The sequence below is a fragment of the Camelus bactrianus genome, chromosome 30 (assembly GCF_048773025.1).
Source record: "Camelus bactrianus isolate YW-2024 breed Bactrian camel chromosome 30, ASM4877302v1, whole genome shotgun sequence".
Classification (NCBI taxonomy): domain Eukaryota; kingdom Metazoa; phylum Chordata; class Mammalia; order Artiodactyla; family Camelidae; genus Camelus; species Camelus bactrianus.
Genome location: NC_133568.1, coordinates 8,849,624 through 8,872,105, shown reverse-complemented (window position 1 = coordinate 8,872,105; position 22,482 = coordinate 8,849,624). Strand labels below are relative to the sequence as shown.

The 22,482-nt window shown below is 51.0% G+C and overlaps 1 protein-coding gene across 6 annotated transcripts in view; it reads left to right on the top strand.

Moving 5' to 3' along the window:
- Positions 1 to 13,330, top strand: part of ST8SIA5 (ST8 alpha-N-acetyl-neuraminide alpha-2,8-sialyltransferase 5) — a 61,484-nt gene extending 48,154 nt beyond the window's left edge. For 3 of the 6 annotated variants that reach the window (XM_074355164.1, XM_074355165.1, XM_074355168.1), the window contains 4 exons: positions 27 to 139; positions 296 to 415; positions 884 to 976; positions 2,074 to 13,330. In XM_074355164.1, coding sequence (XP_074211265.1) covers positions 27 to 139; positions 296 to 415; positions 884 to 976; positions 2,074 to 2,542 — 795 coding nt within the window. In that variant the 3' untranslated portion in view covers positions 2,543 to 13,330. The remainder of the gene's footprint in view (positions 1 to 26; positions 140 to 295; positions 416 to 883; positions 977 to 2,073) is intronic. The other 3 variants (XM_074355166.1, XM_074355167.1, XR_012503274.1) reach the window with 2 other exon arrangements.
- The last annotated feature ends 9,152 nt before the right edge of the window (positions 13,331 to 22,482 follow it).

Sequence of the window (22,482 nt, the reverse complement as noted above, 5' to 3'; positions counted from 1 at the left end):
TGACAGCTGTGTCCCTGTCTCCCCAGGACATGCCCTACTACCGGTCCCAGTTTAAGAAGTGTGCGGTGGTGGGCAACGGCGGCATCCTTAAGAACAGCCGCTGCGGGAGGGAGATCAACAGCGCCGACTTCGTCTTTCGGTAAGAATCGCCCTGCGTCTGCACCTGCTGCCTCTACACCGCCGCCCTCCCCCTCCACGCCCGCCCCCTTGTTGGTGCCCCACCCCTTTGTGTGATTACTCCCTGTCCTCCACCTCTGCAGACCCTCATCCTCTGGGTTGTCCCTTCCCCCTCCAGCTCTGTCCCTCGCAAGTGGTTGAAGCTCTCAGGTCCTCAGTCTCCACATCTGCAGGATGGGCGCAAATGGCGTAACAGATGTGCAGACGCTGAGGACTCACGGGCCGTGCAGATCTGTTGGTGAGGTCGTCTGGGCAGCCACCTCTCTGGTTGGGTTCTACTCTTCTGAAAGCACTGCTGGGAACCAGGGTAGCCTTGTGGCTGACACCAATTTGAGCTTCCCCCTGGCCTTATCTAAGCTAGGTGCTGGTCCTTGTATTTCTTCCTCCTTATGTAGAACCCCCTTTCTCTTTGGGGATCCTCACTTTCCTCCTTAGCCTGGGTAAAGACGGTGGGTTGCAAATAAGAGCATAAAGCAAAGAGACTTGGGTTGAGGCTGCAGTGGGATCTCACAACAACCATTGAGCCACCCAGGGCTGGTGAGGGAAGGGCCCTCCATGTCCAGGCCACAAAGATTCCACCCAGCTGGCTTCCTCTGTGTCCCTCTGCCCATATGATCACCATCCCTTTCGTCCCCACACCCCAGCTCCCCATCTCCATCTAGAATGACTGATCACACATAGTCAGGCTGCCTTGTTTCTTCTGCAGGTGCAACCTACCCCCCATCTCTGAGAAGTACACCATGGATGTAGGGGTGAAGACGGACGTGGTCACCGTGAACCCCAGCATCATCACAGAGAGGTCAGTGGCCCTCTTTCTATACTTGTGTGTCCAGTATGGTAGCCAGTGGCCCCTGGGCACTGAAAGGTAGCTATCTAGATTGAGATGCGCCATCTGCAAATGCAAAACACACATTCGATTTAAAAGACAATATGGAAAAGAGGATGGGCCATAACTCATTAAGTTTTTATATTGATTACATGTTGAAATGATAGTGTTTGGGGTATGTCAGGTTAAATAAAACAGATTGTCAAAATTAATTTCACCCACTTATTTTCTATTAATTTAAGTGTGCTTGCCAGAACATTTAAAATTATACTTGTGGCCTGCGTTGTATTTCTTTTAGACAATACTGGTCTAGACTATCTTCACCTAGAGATGGACCAGAGAGCTTTCCAGTGTGTGACGGGGTCAGGCAGCCCCCTACACAGCATGTCCCGTCGGCACTGGGGAGAAGCCTCATGCAAAGATCTCAGCCCCACTCCCAGCTCCCCTCTTTCCTGGGGTCTATCTAGGAGGCCTCGGGGAAGGGGGTTGATGTGTTAAAACCGCATCCTGGGCATGGTCTCACCTCCAGGTCAGATGCTGGGTAAGAGGAGGGGGAGCTGGTAGATGGGGTCAGAGCCCAGGAACATTTACAGAGTAGGCAGAATGAGGGGCATTCAGAGAGGTGTGAGATGAGCCAACCCGGAGGTCTGGTTAATGTAAAGAGAAAGGTGAGTGAGGGGCTGCAGGAAGTTAGTTGGTGTCCTTCATTGGGGATCTTGGGGACGGCAGTGCAGGTGAGTGTCCTGGGGGCTCTAGGAAAAGCTTCCACTCCCTCATCGTTTCCCCTCTGGGCCCGCGGGGACTCTCTCATCCATCTGGGTTAGGTATCGCACTCCCGCCGCAGCCACACGCTAGCTCTTTGTCCCTTTGGGTCTAGATCGCCCTCTCCTGCACCCACTTACAGAAATATTACTGGCCTGGGGAAGGCGGACATTCCAGGGGCTGAGTGACTGAGATGAAAGGCGGGGGGGTGGCCTTGAGAGTCCCCTAAGTCCTTGGAAAAGACCTCAGGGTCAGGGGTGGGGAAGCCAGGGCCCCGAGGCGCCCTCTCACCCTGCGCCCCCCGCCAGGTTCCACAAGCTGGAGAAGTGGCGGCGGCCCTTCTACCGCGTGCTGCAGGTGTACGAGAACGCGTCGGTGCTGCTGCCCGCCTTCTACAACACGCGCAACACCGACGTGTCCATCCGCGTCAAGTACGTGCTGGACGACTTCGAGTCGCCGCAGGCCGTCTACTACTTCCACCCGCAGTACCTGGTCAACGTGTCGCGCTACTGGCTCAGCCTGGGGGTGCGCGCCAAGCGCATCAGCACCGGCCTCATCCTGGCCACCGCGGCGCTCGAGCTCTGCGAGGAGGTGCACCTGTTCGGCTTCTGGGCCTTCCCCATGAACCCCTCGGGGCTCTACATCACCCACCACTACTACGACAACGTGAAGCCCCGCCCGGGCTTCCACGCCATGCCCTCCGAGATCTTCAACTTCCTGCACCTGCACAGCCGCGGCATCCTGCGTGTGCACACGGGCACCTGCAGCTGCTGCTGAGGGCGCCGCAGGCTGCCCGCCCGCCCGGCAAATGGAACCTCGCTCCTCCTCGCCCACCTGCCCGCAGGGCCGGGCCAGGGCCTGGGCCTGGCGCTAAGGCTGGCGCTTCCCCGGACACTCAGCTTCGGGCCTGGCTTCGGGCGGGGAGGCAGGGATGGGGGCAGAGCGGAGCCAGCTCCTTGCTGAGCGGCCGCCCTGCCGGTGGGTAGCACGTTCCTGGGCCGCACCTCGAGATCGGGCCCTGGGGATTGCAAGTGAATCAAGCACACTGACGCTCAGTTTTGGCATCTGAGTGAACACAAACTGTAGTGGCCTCTTTGCAGTTAAAGGAAGGCGCTACGCAGAACGGAAAAGAGAACAGATGTGTGAGCACGGTTAAGATTTAATCCATACTTTGGGGTTCCTGAGTCTTCTGCCATGAATTGCTGTCTTGAACCTCAGAGCCAGCCCAGCAGTCAGACCTTCCCCTGAGGACAGTGGCTCAGAGAAGTCCAGGAACTTTCGACCAAGGCTCCATCAACCCACTGAGTCCATTAAGTGATGCTGTGAGATCTGATATAAGGCCTGCGTGTTAGGACCTTCGCTGAGACCCCATCAGCCGAGGAGAGCCCCGCCCTTTCAAACACATCCACACACACATATGCGCACACACACGTCTTGGGGCCTCCAGGTTCAATCCTGCGTTTGAGCTTTTGGTGAGAAGGAAATAAACCAGACCAGCCATTTGCACTAAGATTTTCAAGCCAGTGTTACCGACTCAGTAAGTGCTTAGCGACTTGCTTCCTCTTCCGTCTCCTTATTTTCAGCTCTGTTCTAACCAGGAGTTATTTATAAGAGCCGTCCCTCTGTGTGTTCCTGAATACCGCAGAATCCTGCTGTATCGTGTTCCTGAATTGGAACCTTAAGACTCCGGATTGGAAAGCGCTGATGTGTGACTGGCAAGCTTGGCGGATGAAGGTGAGCCCTGGCCTCCGACACCAGCATCACTGAGGTTCTGCCGGAAAGGAGGGACTTCCCAGCCTGGTGGCCTTCACACGCATGGACCCACGGGGCCTGAGCTTTGGGAAGTTAGCTGTGCCTGGGCTGAAGGGGGTTCACGTGTCATTTCATGTCCCTTTGCTTTCCCTGTGGAATATCCACCAGGGATGTGGCTGTGCCTCATACACACCGTTGGTGAACTGCCTTAGAACTTAGCTTTGTGGAATCGTACATCGTTAATACTGGGGTGTCTCAGCCTCCCTCCTCCCTCCCACTTCTCTCTCCCTCCCTTCCTCCTTTCTCCCTTCCCTCCCATAAACATTTCCAGGAACCTTTTCTGCTCTGGTTTGGGGCTGGGCTTGGGAAGATCTGATGACAGATAAAGCCAGTATCTCTGTCTTCTGAGAGTGGAGGGCAGACTGTAGACAAATTCTGGCCCCGCGTGCTGGGTTCTCTGAGAGAAGGAGGAGGAGGGGCTGAGAGAGCCCAGCAGGGAGTGGGACCTTTCGTCTGATCACCTCATTTTACAGGCAGAGCAACAGGCTCAGCCAGCGAGAGACAGAGGAGGGCACAAGCCCTGTCTGGGGCCTCCCGGCTCCCCACCCAGGGCAAAACCCCTTCATCTTGCTTGTGTGTCCTGTTGGCGGGCCATTATGGAACGAGAGCTCCATGCACAGCACTGTCCTAGGTACTGACCTTGGTTCTGAGCTCTGGTCCCGACCAGGGAAACCTTGGGCTGCTCTGAGCCTGTCTGTTCGTCTGCAAAGCAAGGAAGTAGCCAGTGAGACAAAGAGGGCCCAAGGGCTCGGCGAACCGGGAGACACTACGAAGGACGGGGCATGGTTATGCTTTCTTGGGCTCTGCCTGTTTCTCCCAAGGAAGGAACGTCTGGGAAGGATTCCAGTTAACTGAGGTTTCCCACCACTTGTTTGTGGTTAATTGAGCCTGGTTCTTGAAACTACAGATTTTCAGAACTGGAAGGTTCTTAAACACCATTTTGTCTTCCTTAAGAAAACAGGCTGAGAACAGGGAGTGACCTGGATCAAGTCGTGCCAGGGGCTCTACTGAGTGCCTGCTGTGGACAGAACCCTCTACCGGCAGCCCTCTGGGTAAAGTTTATGTTCCAGATGGGGCTGTGTTTGGGGGCAAGAGCCTCAGTGAGCCAGACACCAGACACCTGTAGCCGACGGTGTGGTGGGCTGGTGTCTGCCCCAGACAGGGCCTTCGTGGGGGCTGGGAGGGGGGGTTAACCATCCACCCTATGTAAGCGTTGGAATCCTGGTTTACAGTCCTATTTCAGCCTGTGGGTCTTAGGGCAAGTCCCTCCCTCTCCTTTAGGGTCTCAGTTTCCTCATCTCTACAACTAGAGGCTTAGAAAAGATCCCTAGGATCTCTGCAATCTCTGATTTTATTATTTTTGGAACTATTCATGATGTATGGAATTAAGCCATAAATAACGTCTGTTGCTATAATAGCTAAGATTTACCGCGCGCTCATTCAGTGTCACGCCCTCCACTGGGGACTTCCGTGGCACTGTCTTCTGTGATCATCACAAAACCCCTTGGGTAAGAAGGCTCCATTGGGCATGTGGGGAGACTGAGGCTCAGAGCGTTTCAGTGGCTTGCCCACAATCAGGCACCCAGCGAGGGAAACCACACCCAGGTCTGTAGACTCACAAAGCCTGTGCTCCAAATTTCTCTCTTAGCCGCTTCCAGCCAGTGTCACCAGGGCTAGGCCAGTGGGAACCTGACTGAGAAGCCACTTCAGGGTGGTGCCGGGCCCTGCTCTAGGGACAGTGCTCTGGGAGGCTGTCAAGGGTCCCGGGGGTAGTCTCTGCTTGTAGGTATTCCCCTACCCACCCAGCCCTGCCCCTGGCAGCAGCACTAACCCACTCTGAGTGCAGCGTATAGAGGGGAGCTGAGACCGTCTACCCATTTCACAGAAAGTGTACATGTTACATGATGGCATGTTGAGGGGCTTGCCCAAGGCCACATGGCCACCCAGGGGCTCAACAGGTACTCGGTCTCCTGACTTCCAGGCCACACTCTTTCTCCTGCAGCCAGTGTTTGTGGGAAAAGCAGATTTTCTGAGGCTCAGAGAGACCTGGGCATTGACTCCGGAAGCCACGCCATGTTTCTCGCAGTCCTGTCCGCATCCCACCGTGCAGTGCAGTCGACCAGTTAAACTCTTACATAAGGGAAATTGATTCCCCAAAACAAAACAACCATTGTGTCTTCCTTTGTACTATACCCACTGCTCTAGGCTTGAAAGGCAGCAAAACGAGGAAACAATTCGATGCTTAGCCAAGCAGAAAGGAAGGTGGCTGAAGGTCAGATGTGGCCTCTGAGACCGTTTCAGCAGTGCTGCTGCGGCAGCTCTGCCCACTGCAGAGAGCAGAGAGCCCATCCATCGGCCTTGACTCTGTGAGTGTGGGGAGGAGGCAGGGGCGGGGCTTGCTGACAACTGAGAGAGAGCACGGAGCTGGCTTCAGCCAGGCATTCAGTAAATCGTTACTGAGCACTTGTTTTTTTGCTAGCTGCCGTTGAACTAGTGATCTGCAGGTTGTAGCCCTGGCCCTCCTGGAGCTTCCGGTCTGGTGGGCATGTCCAGGTGCTGAACTGAGTCCCCCAAGCACAGATAGGAGCTGAGCTGAGCTGAGTGCTGGCAAGTCCGGGCTCAGGGATAGTCACCACGAGAGGAACAAGTTCAGCCCTGAATTCAGAAGGTTGGCAGAAGGACTGTAATTGCCAAAGCAGTGGTTCTATCTCAGGCTTCATCCTTAACATCCATGTGACACGTGACGGGAGTGGCCTCACTGATCTTTTGAGTCCTCCTTTCCATTTTTTTTTTTTTTTTTTTTGGTAACAAACCACTTACCCCCCTCCGCCCGACTCTCCTCCCCTCTCTCTGAATGCTCCTGCTTAGGCTCCTCTGTTGATTCATCTGTGAAGCTTCCTCAGGGTTCTCTTCTCTCACTAGGAGCGTTCCTGCAGAAATTGCATCTGTTCATAGCCTCAAGTCTCTCCCGTTCTTGCATCTTACACCCCTTACCTGGAGGCCAGTCTCCCTTGAAGCATCAGAAACACGCTCACCATGGCCACATCAACATCATACCTGCTCAGCATCTCAAACCTCGACATGCCCTCAACTGGTACAGTGAAAAGGACAGTCTGGGCTCAAAGTCACACCCCCCCCCCCACTTACTAGTGACCTCAGGGGGAGCTGCCAAAGCCCCTGGAGGATCTTATTCATCATCTGAGGTCGAACCTGGTCACCAGCCTCACCAGCTGTGGAACAGGGCTGCACAATGCCTAGCACGGTGCTGGCACAAATTAGACACCTCTTGTCTTTCCTGGTCAACCCTGGGAACGGCTCTACTGCGTCACTGACCTCTCAGCCCCAAACCTGGGTCACCCTTGGCTCTTCCTTCTTCACCTTCTGTGATTATTTGCTCACCAAATCTTCAAGCTCAACTCATAAATATCCCTTGAGTTCATTCCCTACCTATATTCCCTCTGCCACTGCCCAAACTTGGGCCTTTCTGACTGATCATTCTGTTCCAGATAATTACCTTCTGGAAATGCCTTTGGTAGAGCCCGCTGCCTTTTTATACCACATAGTCCAGATTCCATACCCAGTTGTGCAGGGCATGTCCCAGGCTGGCTCATTCACCCTCCCAGAGACCCTCCTGCCACCACTGTCCCCCAGTACTCCTCCAGGCACTGTGCCTTTGCACAAGCTGTTGGAAATGCCTGGAATGGGCCCACATGCCCACCTCCTCCCTCCGCTTTGCCCCACTGCTTTTGCAGACGTCAGCTTATGGTCCCCGCCTCTTCCCCTTTGTGGGCTGGGTACTCCCTGCATTGTGCCTCTGCAGCAGCCGTCACTAACCTCCGTTAGAACATCCTCACAGCACACTGCATGGCTGCCCCTGTGCCCTTGGCCGAGTCTGTCCTTTCCCCAAGGGAAGGCACTGCCTCTGGCTCATGCTGGCGTCCCCAGCATCAGCACAGAGCCACGTGTTAACCATAGCAGTGGGGTCTCTGGTTGGCTGGTGGGTTCCAGTGGTTTGGGAGACCCCAGTAAGAACCTAACAACCTGGGGTAATTGTCAGTTTAAGAACATCCTCCTTTGATGGTGTTTTTGCCTGGTACCTTCTGTGTGGGAAGCACTGAGCTTCACAAAGCTGCCCCCACCTGCCTTGGGGAGCTTGGGCCGCAGGAGCCTGAAATGTCCCTGTTGCGATGGTTGCCGGCCCCAACCCCCAGTCTCTGCTACCTTCTTTTTGTTCCCTCCCTTTGTAATCTTCTTGCTCATCTGCTTCTTGCCTGCTAACCAACTCTTTCTCTCTAGTTTAAACAAAAGAGAGAAAGATATGGTCTTTTTTTCCCTTCCCTCCCTCAAAACCATGGAGGTTTGTCAGGATCATAGGTCGCTGTGCTGAAGTGCAGGCTGGGTAGCAGCGTTGGAGGGACTGGCCAATGTGTCAAGAAGGAGTAGAAAGTGCTTTATTTATTGGCTTGGAAACAGATGCGCTGAGCTTTGCAAAATATCTTCTGATGCCCACTGGAAGGAAGTCCAGGCGCTTGGGGGTCTCCCTGGGGGGAAGGAATGGTGCTACTCTGAGTTCAGTGCACCCCCTGGCCTCTCTGCCTGCAGCCAGGGCACCCCTCCAGGAGGAGGCTGGTGTGGGTTATGGCCAGGAGAGGCCAGGCCCCGGGTGTGCCGATGCCCACGGTGTGCCCTTTCCTGTTCTTTGGAGGGCTGATCAAGCCAGGCCAGTCTATGGAGATAGATTAGATCCTATAAGGCACCCGGATAAAGCAGTGTGTTCTCCAAAGTGCAGACTGTAGATCACCTATACCAGAATTTCCTGAGTGCTTGTTAAAACCCAGCCTCTGGCCTAGGAACCTGGGGGAGGAGTGGTGATACCGGGCAGTCAGCATTGTAACATCTCCAGGTGGTCTCGGAGCCCACATCTGCTGGATACCCGGGCTCTGCACTGCCTGTGGGTCAGCGGCACCACCAGGTGAGTGATGATGTCCGGCTGGAAAATCAGCCTGGAGTCTTCAGTGATGAAACAGCAAAAAACAAGACTCTGGCACACAACCCAATTTCTGCATTTTCAAGAAATATGAGTATAAAATATAATCTGCTGTTAAATTAGCAACAAAAATTAACTGCTCAAGAATCTATAACCTTTAGGAAATCTGTTTTGGCCTTGACACGGTCAGAGATTTCTTTTTTTTTCCCTTTATTTTTTTAATTGTGGCAAAATATATATGTAAAATGTACCATCTTAACTATTTTTAAGTGTACAGTTCAGTAGTGTTAGGTACATTCACATTGCTGTGCAGTCCATCTCCAGAACGCTTTTTTCAGTTGCAAAACTAAAACTCTTTACCCATTAAAGGATAAGTCCCCCCTCCCCCTCCCCCAGCTCCTGGCATTCTGTCTCTGTGGATTTGGCCCCTCTACATGCCTCATATGAGTGGAATCATAGCTTCTGTCTTTTTGTGGACTGGTTTATTTCCTATAGAATCACTTAGGTATAAGCTGTTCTTAAATGACGTTAACTGTTTTCGGGGTCCCCATACTAGGACTCTGATTTTAATTTTTGCCCAGAGCTGTTGTCCCGGGCCCTCGGTTGGTCCCTGGCTTCTGGTGACGTCAGCACATTTGCTGAGGGTCAGAGCAGACCTGGTATTGCTTTGCTCAGTTTGACTCAGCTGTCCTGGCCAGCCAGGGTCCTGAGAGGCAACAGCCTTGCTCATCTTCAATAAGTCTTCAGTTATTTCCCCTGCATAATCTCTTCTGTGAACCTTCTTTTTTGAGAAAGAATGAGGACCCATTACTGTGACTTAGATCTTGGCACAAAAGCCAGAAATCAGTGACTGTCTCTCTTTCCAGTAGGGGGATGGTTCCCTTGGCAACCAAGTAACTCATTTCCTTCAACTAAAAGACTTACTCAGCTTTGGGGTAAAAAGTTTTATTTCCAGTAGAACTGTAGTTCTCAACTTTGTACGCGCATTGGCTTCACCTGGGGATCTTTATAAAGGTCCCAGAGAATCTGATTCACTTGGCCTGGGAATGGGACCCCATATTTTTTAAAAAATCTCAAGTGACTGTCGCACAGTGCTGGAGGCTGATTGCCCTGAGGTGGAGCGTCTGCCTTAACTGTACAGTGGCGTCATGTGAGGAACTTTTAAGAACTGTTCGTGCCTGGACTCCATCCCTGGATGTTCTGACCCAGTTAGCCTGAGGTGCGATCTGCGTATGAGGGCTTTTCACACCTTCCAGATGGTTCTGCCACGAGGCTGAGGTTGAGAACTGCTCCTCTAGGTCAGCAACCCTCAAACTTGAACCTGCGTCAGTAGTCACATGGGGAGCTCATTGGTCCCTGGGCCCCTCCCCGGAGTCTGAGTTGGTGACCCTGGCGTGGAGCCTCCTCTCCAGCTCCCAGGTCACGCTGATGCTGGACCCAGGACGACCCTCCCGCTGCTCTCCGTGATCTTGCAACTAGCTCAGCCCTGCTCTGCTGCATTTGTTTCCGGGTTAGGGGTTGAGAGCATCTGGTTCAGGATTGAGACTTTTTTAAAGGGACCCAACAGCTCTTTTCCTGAACATTTTAAACATTTAAATAAACACTATGGACATCTTTAAAGCAAAGTTGCATAGGTTTCTTCTCCCAGGGTTAGGAGGTTCAGAGTGTGCCCAAACTGAGAATTCACCTGCTCCTGGGATTAGGATGCATTTTGGGATGAGAGCTAAGGGGCTGGGAGTCTGTGGAGCTTGGGACCAGCCTGTGACCAGGTGAGGGTGGCCCTGTGACCGGTGCAGGCGTGTGATCAGAGCGCCACACTGTTCTCTAACATAGGGAGTTCCCGGCCCTCTGTGGTGGGGAGGCAGGGAGCTGGACTCTGCCCACCCCATCACACCCGTGGAACACAAACAAGGGAGGCAGTGATGAGGAACCGGCCCATAGAAATGGGCTGACGTGACCCAAGGGTGTTCACACCCCACTGCATTATGCTCTTCCTTCCTGTCCCACTTGCTGTTGGAAAAGGCTCAAGTTGAAACGAACTAGCCAGTGCCTGGACCCTGCTTCAGTCTCTTCTGCCTCTAATTGGAGGCAAATCCCCTGCCCCTTACTTCTGAAGATGTCCCCAGCAGGGTGGTCCCCGTGGCAGCTCACAACTCCGCATGCTGCCGCCACAAAGTTTATGAGAGCACTTGAACATCCCGAGAATTTGTTAAAGGAGAAAATAGTTACTGTTTTGCTGAAACAAGGTCAAATCACACCCCACTCCCCAGGGCCACTTACCCAGCAAATTCGCTCAGCCCCAGGGAGCTGGGGACCCAGGTGAAGGGAAATTGATTTTGAGCCCCTGAAATAATGCTATTAAGCTCTCTATCAAAGACCAAACATTTTGCTAACAGCAAATCCCTCATGGCATTCACTTTAATTTTAAATTCAATTCTAGTGAACTTGATTCTGGTTTCTAATAATAAAGCAAATTAAGAGAAATGATAATAGGTGCTAGACAGAGCAAGATGTGGCAGCTAATAGACTAATATTAACGGCATTCAAAAGACCAAAACTGTACGTCTCAGAAAATACCAAGTGATCTGAGGCTATTTAGTGGAGGGGCAAATATGTAGTAACAACCCCAAGGGCAACAAAACATTTCAGGTCAGCCTGTCTTACGGCGTCCACAACCACACACAGGTACGAAACTGTTCAAACAGCGTTCAGTCTGCTGTGCTCAGCAGGGCAGAGAAGCATTTTATCTACTTTGGAAATATTTCCATCCCCAAACACCTAAAAGACATTCACAGAAATCTTGGTGCTTAAAGGATTAGCCCTCAGTTATCTCGAAGTTCAAGTATGTGAACTAGTTCATTATCTGATAATACAGGATTCATGAGATGGGTAAACTCACTTTTAGACTTAGTTTCCATCTGACATTTGCTGCCCCTCCCTTGAGGAAAAAGGGAGAGGAGGGGGAGGGGCACCCCTTCCACCTTCCCACCTTAAAGGGGACATGCAGCGTGGTCGGTGGTGGGGGGTGCCTTTTTCCCGCACCTCTGTCTTCACCTGCGGTGTCTTTATTGCATGGGGGAGGGGGGCTCAGGATCTCAGCTGGGGCCGGGGCAGGCTCTGCCGTGACTCAGGCCTGGATTTATTTGTGAATTTAAGAATATGATTATTTTTCATATTCTTTTGAAAGTGAACACTTCTACTTTCTAAACACCTTCACCATCCACTTTCTTACCAGCCCTCACTGCAGTCCTAGGGGGAGGGGGAGGCAGAGAGTGGCATCACGACTGGACTGAGGCCCGGGAAGATGACAGGCGTGCCCTGGGTCACACGGATTGGTGGTGGAACCCTGGTTGGTGTCCAAGCTCCCCCAGGGTGTCCGAGCTCCCCCGGGTTGGGGTGGGTGGCTGTGTCTTGCTCTCATCCCTGAGGCCCTCCTGTTTTCTTCTCTCTAGTTTGTCAGGCTGGCTGGAGTCTGGTTCAGGCCTGGGCCTTACCCCTGGCCACACGCCCTGCCCAGAGTCTGTGTGGTTGGCCCTTTTTGGTGTTCGTTCCCTTCTGGGAGCCCAGAGCCAGAGCAGTAGGGGCTGTGCCTTGTGGGGTGGGAGGGTGGCAGATAAACTTGGCAGAGGGTCACCCAAGACCACAGGCCTACTAAGCAAAGCAGGAGTGGGGAAGGGGTTGGTGGCAGACTCAGCAGTGCAGCCCCCAGTGCTGTGGCCATTTGGGGGAAACTGGTGGGGTCCCAAGTGACAGCTCCTGCCCGCCTTCCTGCGCCTTCTCCAGCAGGACCCTCGGCCCCCACTGTGGCTGGCTTCTGAGCAAGCCCCTCTTCCCAAGGTCTGGGGGGCAGCTGGTCCCCCCGCGCTCTGCACACATCTTTTAGGGATGCAGCATAGTCTTGGTGGCCTGCAAATTGCCTTTCTGGACCCAATTGACCTCCCTTCAGAAAGCCATAACTCTCCTTCAAGGCCGTATGTTCGAACTGTGAAATATATGCAAATGTATATGTGTTTTTTAAGCTAACACTTTTAACTCAAGGAGGATACAATGGGTTGTTCAGTGTTACCACTTGGAATCAACCCCCTGCCACTTTGCTCCCAAAATGAAGCCAGGACAATGGGCATCCGCAGGGGAGCTGTGGAAACCCTGGCCCTGTAGCCACATGCTCACTGCCCTGTGCCTGCGCGTGGCTTCATCCACGGCTTGGTGTCAGTTTCCAGGAGCCCACATGCAGGCAGCTGAGAGGCCTCCTGTGTGTGAGGACAAAGTGGCCACGTGGACGTGACCTCCATGGGCTTCTCAGCCCCATCCCTCCCTTGCTTTCCCCTCCCAAGAGCCATATCTGCACTGTGCTCGGCGGAGCCTTTCCCATTGGACAAGAGTTGGGAGACTGTGATGTCGTTTGCTGGAATGGAGAGAAAGTCGGTCTGGGCATGGAGCTGGAGCATCGCTTAAAAAAAAATCCCTCTCTTGCTCTGATTGATTTACTCCCTCCATTTGCCCTGGAGAGAAATGCTCTGTGCCCTTCCAAAGCTTCGGGGAGTGGGGCTGCAGTGGCCATCTTATTTTCATGCAAATTTTGTTCAGGAACGGGGTTCACACAAACTCCTGCAGCATAATTCTAGCTTGTGTGTGGCTGTCCTTGAGTGTTCCTGAAGTGGTGACTGTAACTTACGCCTAAGAACATAATCAGGGTAATTTGTATCTGTCACTGTGTTCGAGAAGCACTCAATTTCTACCCAATAAAACCAGTCAAATTGTTCATCTGGCAAAGACTCTGGTTGTGGCCATGTGTGCGTGTGTGCGTTTGGGGACAGGGCTGGGCCAGGGTGGTGCAGCACAGCTCAGTGTGGGGAGCCTGCCAGCCCTTGTGAGGAAGGCGTGGCTGCCTGGGGCCTGTCTTTGGGCAGCATTGGCCTGTCTGTGTCTGGCAGGAGTAAAAATCTAAGCCCAGCAGTGGGTGGGCTCACAGGAAGGGCTCAAGACAGGATCCAGACCAAGTCGGGTCAAGTGCTGAATTGACAGCATACAGGGGCCAGGAGGAGACGGAGAGGGGACTGACGGCTTCCACGGAGGGTCCCTGAGGGCTGGAGGGCTGGAGCAGGTGGGGTCTGAGATGTGCTCACACCAGGAAGCAGACCCATCAGCTACACAGACCTGCCTCTCTTTAAACAAACTAGCTCTGTCAAGGTCTGGAGTCACAGCAAAGGAATCTGAGCATTAATTTTGCTCTTATTTAAGTAAAAAGGTTTTTTAATGCCAATCTCCGTAAGGGTGTTTAAAATAGGATTATTTTAAACAATTAAAAAAAAAATTCATGCACCAACCGCCTGGTTGGGTCTGGCCTGCCCCATGAGATGTAGATAAGACTGCGTGGATTCCCCAAATCAGCATTTTGGGGGCACCCAAAGCCTTCCCCACGATTTCTGCCATCTTCCAGAGGCTGGCATTTTCATTATCCCCCTGGTCAGACTTCTGAGTTTCTGAGCATGTTTCTGTTTTATGTCCCTTAGCCACCGGGTTAGATGCAGACCTTCCCTTGATTTCAGTGATCATATAATGCGTTCTGGAACGAGGTGGGAGGAGATGAGAAGGGAATGGAAAACACTTCCACACAACCTTAAATGTCGTGTTAATGTCCTCTGGCTAACCCACTGGCCGGCCTCCCAGTGGGGACACTTCATGTGTCCCCAGCCCACCTCCTGCTCTTATGTCCCCAACTCCGTCTCAGTGGTGACCACACTTCTGCCATTTTCTCTTTGGAGCTGTTTAAGCGGTCTCTGCGTGCGGGGTCTCCGGCTGAGCCTGGGTCCCAGCTCACCTTTCACCTAACAAGGATTTCCAGGCCAGCTGAAAGCCAAACCTTTCTCATTACTGTTGTAAAATGCCAACCACTCAAGCAAGCAACTATGTCATGTAAGGATACTGTTCAAGGATTAATCCTGAGACCTGGACACTGGACTCTAGGCTATCATGGTAAGGGGAAGAGTGGAGGGTCAGGGAAATAGGACTTCAATACATGTTTTTGAATGAATGAATGAATGAATGAATGAACCAATGAGCTGGGGGACAGGAGTTGAATGGAGTTCATTCATTGATTTAATAAACACTTAAATGCGTGCTGTTTGTCACTTCATTGATTTATTCAAACAAGTATTTCTTGAGCCCCTACTTGGAGCCAGGCTGATAGAGGGTTTGGGAATACAAAGATGAGCAAATGCCCATGCCAGCTCTGCTTTTATGGGACATAGAGTCTGGTTAGAGAAATAGAGGAAATAAAAAAACTTCGCTGTTCAATGTTTAATTATAGACTCTGCTTCAAAGGAGCATACAGGGCTGCAAGAGGGTCAGCAAACCTCCCAGACCTGAGATTAAGCACAAAGAGGGCTCCCTGAGAAGAGGCCATTGAGATGGTGGGTGAGGAGGGTCAACCAGGTGAAAGGTGAATGTCAAGCTGTGGGGGAAGCAAGTTCAGGTAGAGGGTGGGGAGAGAGCTTGGGACCCTGGAGGAAGGCTTTTGCCAAGGAAGGGAGGAGGAACATGCTGGGGGATGAGTCTGGAGGGCTGGATTACCTGTGGGGAAGAAGTGGGCTATGTGGATGATTTTTGATTTTGATTCTAGAAGAATCAAGCAGTCCTTGAACGGTTTTAAGGAAGAAGAGGACATGGTCAGCTTTACATGGAAAAGATTCCTGAGAGGTGCATCTAAGCTAGCAGGTGGGAAGACCCTGAGCTCACCTCCCCCAACAGGCACAAAATTACAACAATTTACAGAGCAACTATCTATGAGTGTGACCAGAAGACCAGCAGAAAAGATTTTCTACAGCTAAAATACAAAGACGGAACAATGAGGTGAGGAGGAGGGGGCAGAGAGGAGGTGCACCCACCCTGGGTGGGTGACCCACAAACTGGGGGGACGATAATCACAATTGCTAAGCTTCTCCCCAGGGAGCGAGGGGTCCAAGTTTCACACCAGGCTCCCCAGCCCAATCCTGCACTGGGGAGATAAGCCCCCAGAACATCTGGCTTTGAAGGCCAATGGGGCTTGCAGGTGGGAGAGCCAGAAGGCTGTAGGAAACAGAGACTCCACTCTCAAAGGGCACACACAGAATCTCACATAATCTGAGTCCCAGGACAGAGGCAGTAATTTGACAGGAGATGGTCAGACCCACTTGCTGATCTTAGAAAGCATCCCGGACAGGAAGGAGGCAACTTGGACTCCCCCAGGGGAAGGAGATGGTTGCAGCAGCCACTTTGGGGAGCTCGTTCCACTGTGAAAACACTGGTGCTGGCAAGTTCCACTGTGGAGTCCTGCCTCTAGCCTATAAGAGCTGGGAACTTACCAGTGGGGACATGGTTCCACCCGCCAATGGGCTGGCAACAACCCCAAGATTTAAACAAACAAACAAAACCCACCCTGTTTAAAAACTGGGCTGAGGATCTGAATAGCTGTTTTCCCAAAGAAGACATACAGGTGGCTAACATATACATGAAAAGGTGTGCAACATCACTAATCAACAGGGAAATGCAAATCAAAACCACTGTGAGATATCACTCACTCTGGTCAGCTTGGTATCATCTAGAAAAGCAACAAATAAGAAGCTTTGATGAGGATGTGGAGAAAAGAGTGCCCCCGTGCACTGCTGGGGGGGGGTATTGTAAATTGGTGCAGCCACTATGGGGAAACAGTATGGAGTTTCCTCAAAAAAAAGAGAAAACTTGAACTTCCATATGATCCAAGAGTTCTGAATATTTATCAGAAGAAAACCAAACCACTAATTCAAAAAGATACATGCACTTGTATGTTTATTGCAGCATTATTTACAATATCTTAGATATGGAAACAACTTAAGGGTAGGTGAATGGACAAAGAAGATTATAGACATGGATATAAATATATAATGGAATACTACTCAGCCATGAAAAATAAAAATCTTGCCATTTGTGGCAGCATGGATGGATCTAGAGGGTATTATGCTAAGTGAAATAAGTCAGTCAGATAAAGACAAATACTGCATGATCTCACTTATACATGGAATCTAAAACAAAACAAAACAAAATGAAAACAGACTCAGAGATACAGAGAACATACAGGTGATGCCAGAAGGGAGGGGTACGGGGTGGACAAAATAGGTGAAAGGGACGAAGAGGGATAAACCTCCAGTTACATAATAAATAAGTCATGGGGTGTAATATACAGCATAAGGAATTTGGTCAATAATATTGTGATAACTTTGTAGGGGGACAGATGGTTGCTAGACTTATCATGGTGATCATTTCAAAATGTATGCCAATGTCAGATCACTACGTAATATACCCAAAACTAACGAAATAAGTGCAGCTATATGTCAATTAAAAATACATTTGAAGAAAAGGGAAAAAAAAAGGAAATTGCCCACTTCTGTGATGTGGAGCATGGAATTGCTGGGGACCAGTTAGGAGACTAACTGATGGTGACGAGGTCTGGGATGGAGCAAAGGGACAGAGCTGAGGGCTCCCAATGAGATAAACAGAACAAGCAGGCCAGGAACAGGCCACGGAACAGGTTCCGGGATGTGTTGGATGGGGGTGGGGGCGGGGACGGGAGCCGTCAGGAGTGGCAGTTCCGCAGCAGAGACACAGAAGGCTAAGACACCAGCCCCCCCTGAGGACGGGCGTGCTCGGTGGAGGAGTGAGATCAGCCAGAGAGACAAAATACTCACATTGGAAATTTCAGCCGAGGCACTGACCCACAGTGGACACCATGTATGCTAGACCATGCACACAATTTTTAGACAAATTAACTCAAAGCTGGTTAAACTGTTCTTGGGCCCTTTGTGCAGATGGAAGATTCTAAAAGAGGTGGCAGAGAGTTGACAGGCTAGTCAGTTTTTGAGAAGGATTTCCAGTGTAGAGACTGTGAGCCCCACTCTCAAGGTAGAGGAGTGGGGCGGGAGCTCAGTGTTACCACTTAACCCCAGGCTTGGGGAGGCAGACTTCCAAGGGACCACCTGGAGAGCACGTGATGGACACCCTGCAGCTGGGGTACGGAGCACTGGAGCCCCACTCTTATGGGCGCTGGCGGAGGTACAGTGGCCCAAGACAGCAGAGTCCGCTGAGTCGGGGAAGTTCTGATACAGCCCAGGCAGGGATGTGTGGAAGAGAGGTCATCCAGGGGTCATTTAAAAAGGGATTTCTGTGAAAGACGGTGGCCCGCCAGGGTGAGGGGACCAGGGCAGTGGGAGGCTGTGGGGTGCACTGCTGGGGCAGAAGCTGAGGCGGAATTAAGAACTGTCCATCCTAAGGGGGGTGCATTTGCCACTTAGAGCAACCTGATGGTGACCAGAAAAGTCAGGGCTCTGTGCAAGACTTTATCTAGCGTCCAGGGAAGGATGGTTCTTACCACACAAAAATAAAGGTGTTTTGTCATCGCCACGTCGATGCACCAGGTAGGAAGTCACTACAAGGCATGAGCTGTGTGCCACACTGAGATGCGAGCAAAGGGGAGGACCAGTGACCAGATATTGTTTTACTGGCCCTTGCCCGTCAGAGGAGGGGCCAGAGCATCACAGACAGAAGGATTAGAATAAGACAGTCATAAGGAATGGGTTTGGTGAGTGTGGTCGGGTGCGGTGGGGTGGGGTGCAGGGGACTGGGGCCGGGCTGGAGTAGTAGAAGCGTCAGATTTGGGGGGCCTGGTAAATAAAGCTAACAAATTGGTACTTTGTTTCTAGGAGATGGGGCAACCAGGGAATAATGTGATCACATGAGTTTTCTGAAAAAGTGGTCTGGCAGGAGGACAGTGAGGATGATGGAGATTCGCTGGGCACCTGGCAAGGGCACTTGGTCCCAGGGAGAGAGGAGGAAGGTGGGGATTAAGAAGGTGGCGCTGGGGACAGAGAGGAAGGGTCTAAGGGTTTTTGCCTTTGACAGTGTGTAGGGGGGTGTGCTTTTTGATCCAGACTGGAAGAGGAGTGGGTGGAGCCAGCATGGCTGCAGAATGGGGAGGGAGAAGGGGGAAGGATGGGGAAGTGAGAGCCTGGGGGCCTTGAGGGGAGACCAGGATTGCATTCTAAGGGCATGGGAAGCCATCAGAGCATATATATAGGGGAACGACCCGATCTGATTTATTTTTAAGTAAAATCCCTCCGGCTGCTCTGAGCAGAGTGGATTGGGGAAGGGGGATGGGGGCAGAAGTGGTTGAAGCCATGCTTTTTCTAATACCCCAGGAAGCAGGGACAAGGTTTGCCTAAAATGTCTGCGGGAACTAACATCTCAGTGAAACAGGAAAACCTCCAGCCTCACATCACTGCATCGCTCCCCTCTGCTCCCAGAATAGGACGTGGTTCATTTTGAGATAGCAGACCAGCTGGTCCCTTGAGTGAGAACTTAGGGACATGTGGTGGGCGGGGAGCCACAGGCAGGAGCCAGAGATGCTGCTACTTGCTCTTAGGGTCTTTGCCCTTGTCTATGCTCTCCACGCACCCCCAACACACAACTGTAACTCACTCACTCACCAGTTCTTGAGAGTCACATTCACACTCTGGCAGGCACTGGGGATACACAGGACGTACTGGGGAGGAGCTGCAGTCTGGAGGAAGAGAGACGTGATGGGGCAGACCGAGTTTTTGCCCTCCTTCTTCACCCCCTCGCTGTGTCCACATCCTTTGCGATGTAACTTTACAGTCCTTGACTCTGGGCTCAGACGTGTGTTGCTTCGCTTGGCCAAGGATGTCAGCAGGTATGATACAAGTAAAGGCCTCAAGTGTGCCTGCATTGTCTAGGTCGCCCTTTGGCCAGGACCATGAGAAGAGCTTTCCCCGGGCAGCTGCCGCACCTTCTGCCTGGCCCCAGATGAATCCACGTAACGCAGGCCTGCCCCGGCCACGTCCAGCTGGTCCTGTGGCTTCATTCAGAGCTGCTGTTGAGCCCAGGGTAGGTGAGTCACCCCAGCGGAGCCCCAGACACATGTGAATAACGCTTCTGCCACTGAGGTTTTGGTGGCCGTTTGTTATGTCGCAAGAGCTGGCAGAAATGCACACTACAGCTCCAGTGTCAGAGGGGACTAAGGCTCGCAGAAGAAAAGCATGTTTAAAAAACAGAACTTCTGCAGTTTAACTGCAGTGTGGGCTTCCTAAGGGAGACCTCCAGTGTCAGCTCCAGGAGCTGGAATTGGAGTCAAGGGCATGTGTTGTTCTTTTGGCAACCCAGCACCTGAATGCCCTCCTCAAGTTTGAGAAGAGAACAGCTCCCGATGGAAGCGTTGAAAATGCCAAATCCTCACTTTCCCAGCCTCCTTTTTGGCAAGATGTGGGCACATGACTCAGGCTCAACCAATCAGACACATAAACCCCAGACTCTGAATTAATACAAAGCCACAGAGTCCCCTCTGGTCCAGCACTGGTGGCAGCGGGGTCCTTACCCAACCCCACAACCTCAGGCATCTTCCCAGGGTGCAGCCCCTGGGAAATCCTGAAACCGTTCTTCTCCTCATTAACTTTTAAATAAATATTTTTTCTACTTAAACTAGCCAGTGTTAGTTTCTGTTGCTTGCAGTCCTGAATTCTGGCTGACAAAATCTGGCTGCCGTGAGGTGTAAATGAAGGTTTTTGAACTGGAGAATGACATGACCAAGGGCAACTTTTAGGAGCATTGATACAGCTGCAGGGGGTGTGTACTTGAAGGGGGAGGGCACTGGGGCAATGAGATCATTTCGCGTGTGAGTGTGTGAGAGCACGTGTGTGCAGGCATGTATTTGTGCACATGTGCCAATGGTCAGTGGAATAAACAGGCTTCTCCTTTAATCAGAAGATTAAGGTGCCAATAGTTACCCTGTCTGCCCTTTGTGTCAGGTTTAGTGTGCGTGAGTACACGACAGAGTTCAGAGCCCCATGCTAAGTCCAGACTGGAGGAAGTGGCTGACACTGACCATGGCTCTGCCCGGGATGAGAAGTGGGTCTGCAAATCATGCCCTGAGCTCCTTTTCCCAGCCAATCACGTGCAGGGTCCTCCCACCAAAGAGCCTCAGTTGGGGTGGGGATGGGGTCAGTAGCCAGGACTGCACCAGGGGCCTGGCCCAGAGAAGCTGTCACCGCGGAAGGACAGCAGATGGGGCAGGCCAGGGAGAGCCAGGAGCCTGAGGCCAAGCACTGCCCCTCATCCCCCGCTACAATCAGCCCCCTCCCACTTCTAGAACGTCACGTACGTGTAATCAGACAGCATGTTGCTTTTTCTGATGGGTTTTTTTTTCACTCTGAATGACGCTTTCAAGACCCTCCGTGTTGTGTCATGTGCCACCTCTTCTTTCTTTTTTGACTGAGTCGCCTTGGCCAGTCAGCGGGCATCTGAGTTGTTTCTAGTTTTTGGCTATTATGAGTAAAGCTTCTAGGAACATTCGAATGCTGCTTCTCTGCAGACATATATTTTCACTTCTCTTAGGTAAATACCCAGGAGTGGAACTTCTAGGTTGTGTGGTAGGTGTCTGGTTAGCTTTATAAGAAGGAGCCAAACTTTTCTGCAAGGTGGTGGTCCCAGTTTACACCGCCACCAGCAGCGTGAGAGCTCTAGTTGCTCCGTGTGCCCATCAACGCTCCATATTATTTCCGACTCTGCTCTCTTACCCATTGTGTTCTGATGCCAGGGTATTCTCTAAAAAATTTTGATTTCAATTTTCTGAAAAAAAATTCCAATAAACACATTGTTTTTTCTCTGAATAGGCTCTCATATAAAATGATCACTTTATTTCATTTTTTTCTCTGAATAGATCCTCATGCAAAACAATATGTCCCTGGTAATTAAGGTCTCCCTCCTCCTAAAGAACTCAGTGTATTACAAAGGGCCAGCAGACCATGAAAAAATGCTCAATATTGCTACTTATCAGAGAAATGCAAATCAAAACTACAATGAGATATCACCTCACACCAGTCAGAATGGCCATCATTAAAAGACCACAAACAATAAATGCTGGAAAGGGTGTGGGAAAAAGGAACCCTCCCACACTGCTGGTGAGAATGTAGTTTGGTGCAGCCATTATGGAAAACAGTATGGAGATTCCTCAATAGACTGAAAATAATTACTATATGATCCAGCAATCCCGCACCTGGGCATATATCTGGAGGGAACTATAATTCGAAAAGATACATGCACCCCAGTGTTCATAGCAGCACTATTTACAACAGCCAAGACATGGAAACAACCTAAATGTCCATTGACAGATGACTGGATAAAGATGAGGTATATTTATACAATGGAATACTACTCAGCCATGAAAAGAATAAAATAATGCCATTTACAGCAACATGGATGGAGCTGGAGATCGTCATTCTGAAAGTGAAGTAAGCCAGAAAGAGAAAGAAAAATGCCATATGAGATCACTCATATGTGGAATCTAAAAAAAAAAATAAAAAGACAAACGAATTTGTTTACAAAACAGAAACAAACTCACAGACATAGAAAACAAACATATGGTTACCAGGGGGAAAAAAGGGTGAGAAGGGATAAATTGAGAGTTCGAGATTTGCACATACTAACCACTATATATAAAATAGATAAACAACAAGTTTCTTCTGTACAGCACAGAGAGCTATATTCAATCTTGTAGTAACCTACAATGAAGAATATGAAAATGAATATATGTATGTACATGTATGACTGAAACATTATGCGTGTACACCAGAAATAGACACAACATTGTAAACTGACTATACTTCAATTTAAAAAATAATAAATGTTAAAAGTAAAAAAAAACCCAACTCAATATAAAATTAACAACAGAGATCCAACCACAGGGTGCCAGCAGGGGGCGCGCGTCTCCCGCACTTAGACTGTTCCTAGTCTTCACTCAGACTTTGAGGGGACGCTTTGAGCTGTCCCTCAGCAGAACAGGGGAGGAGATGAAGTTGATCTTTAGAGCCAGAGATGCCTTCCCCTGGTAGGGACT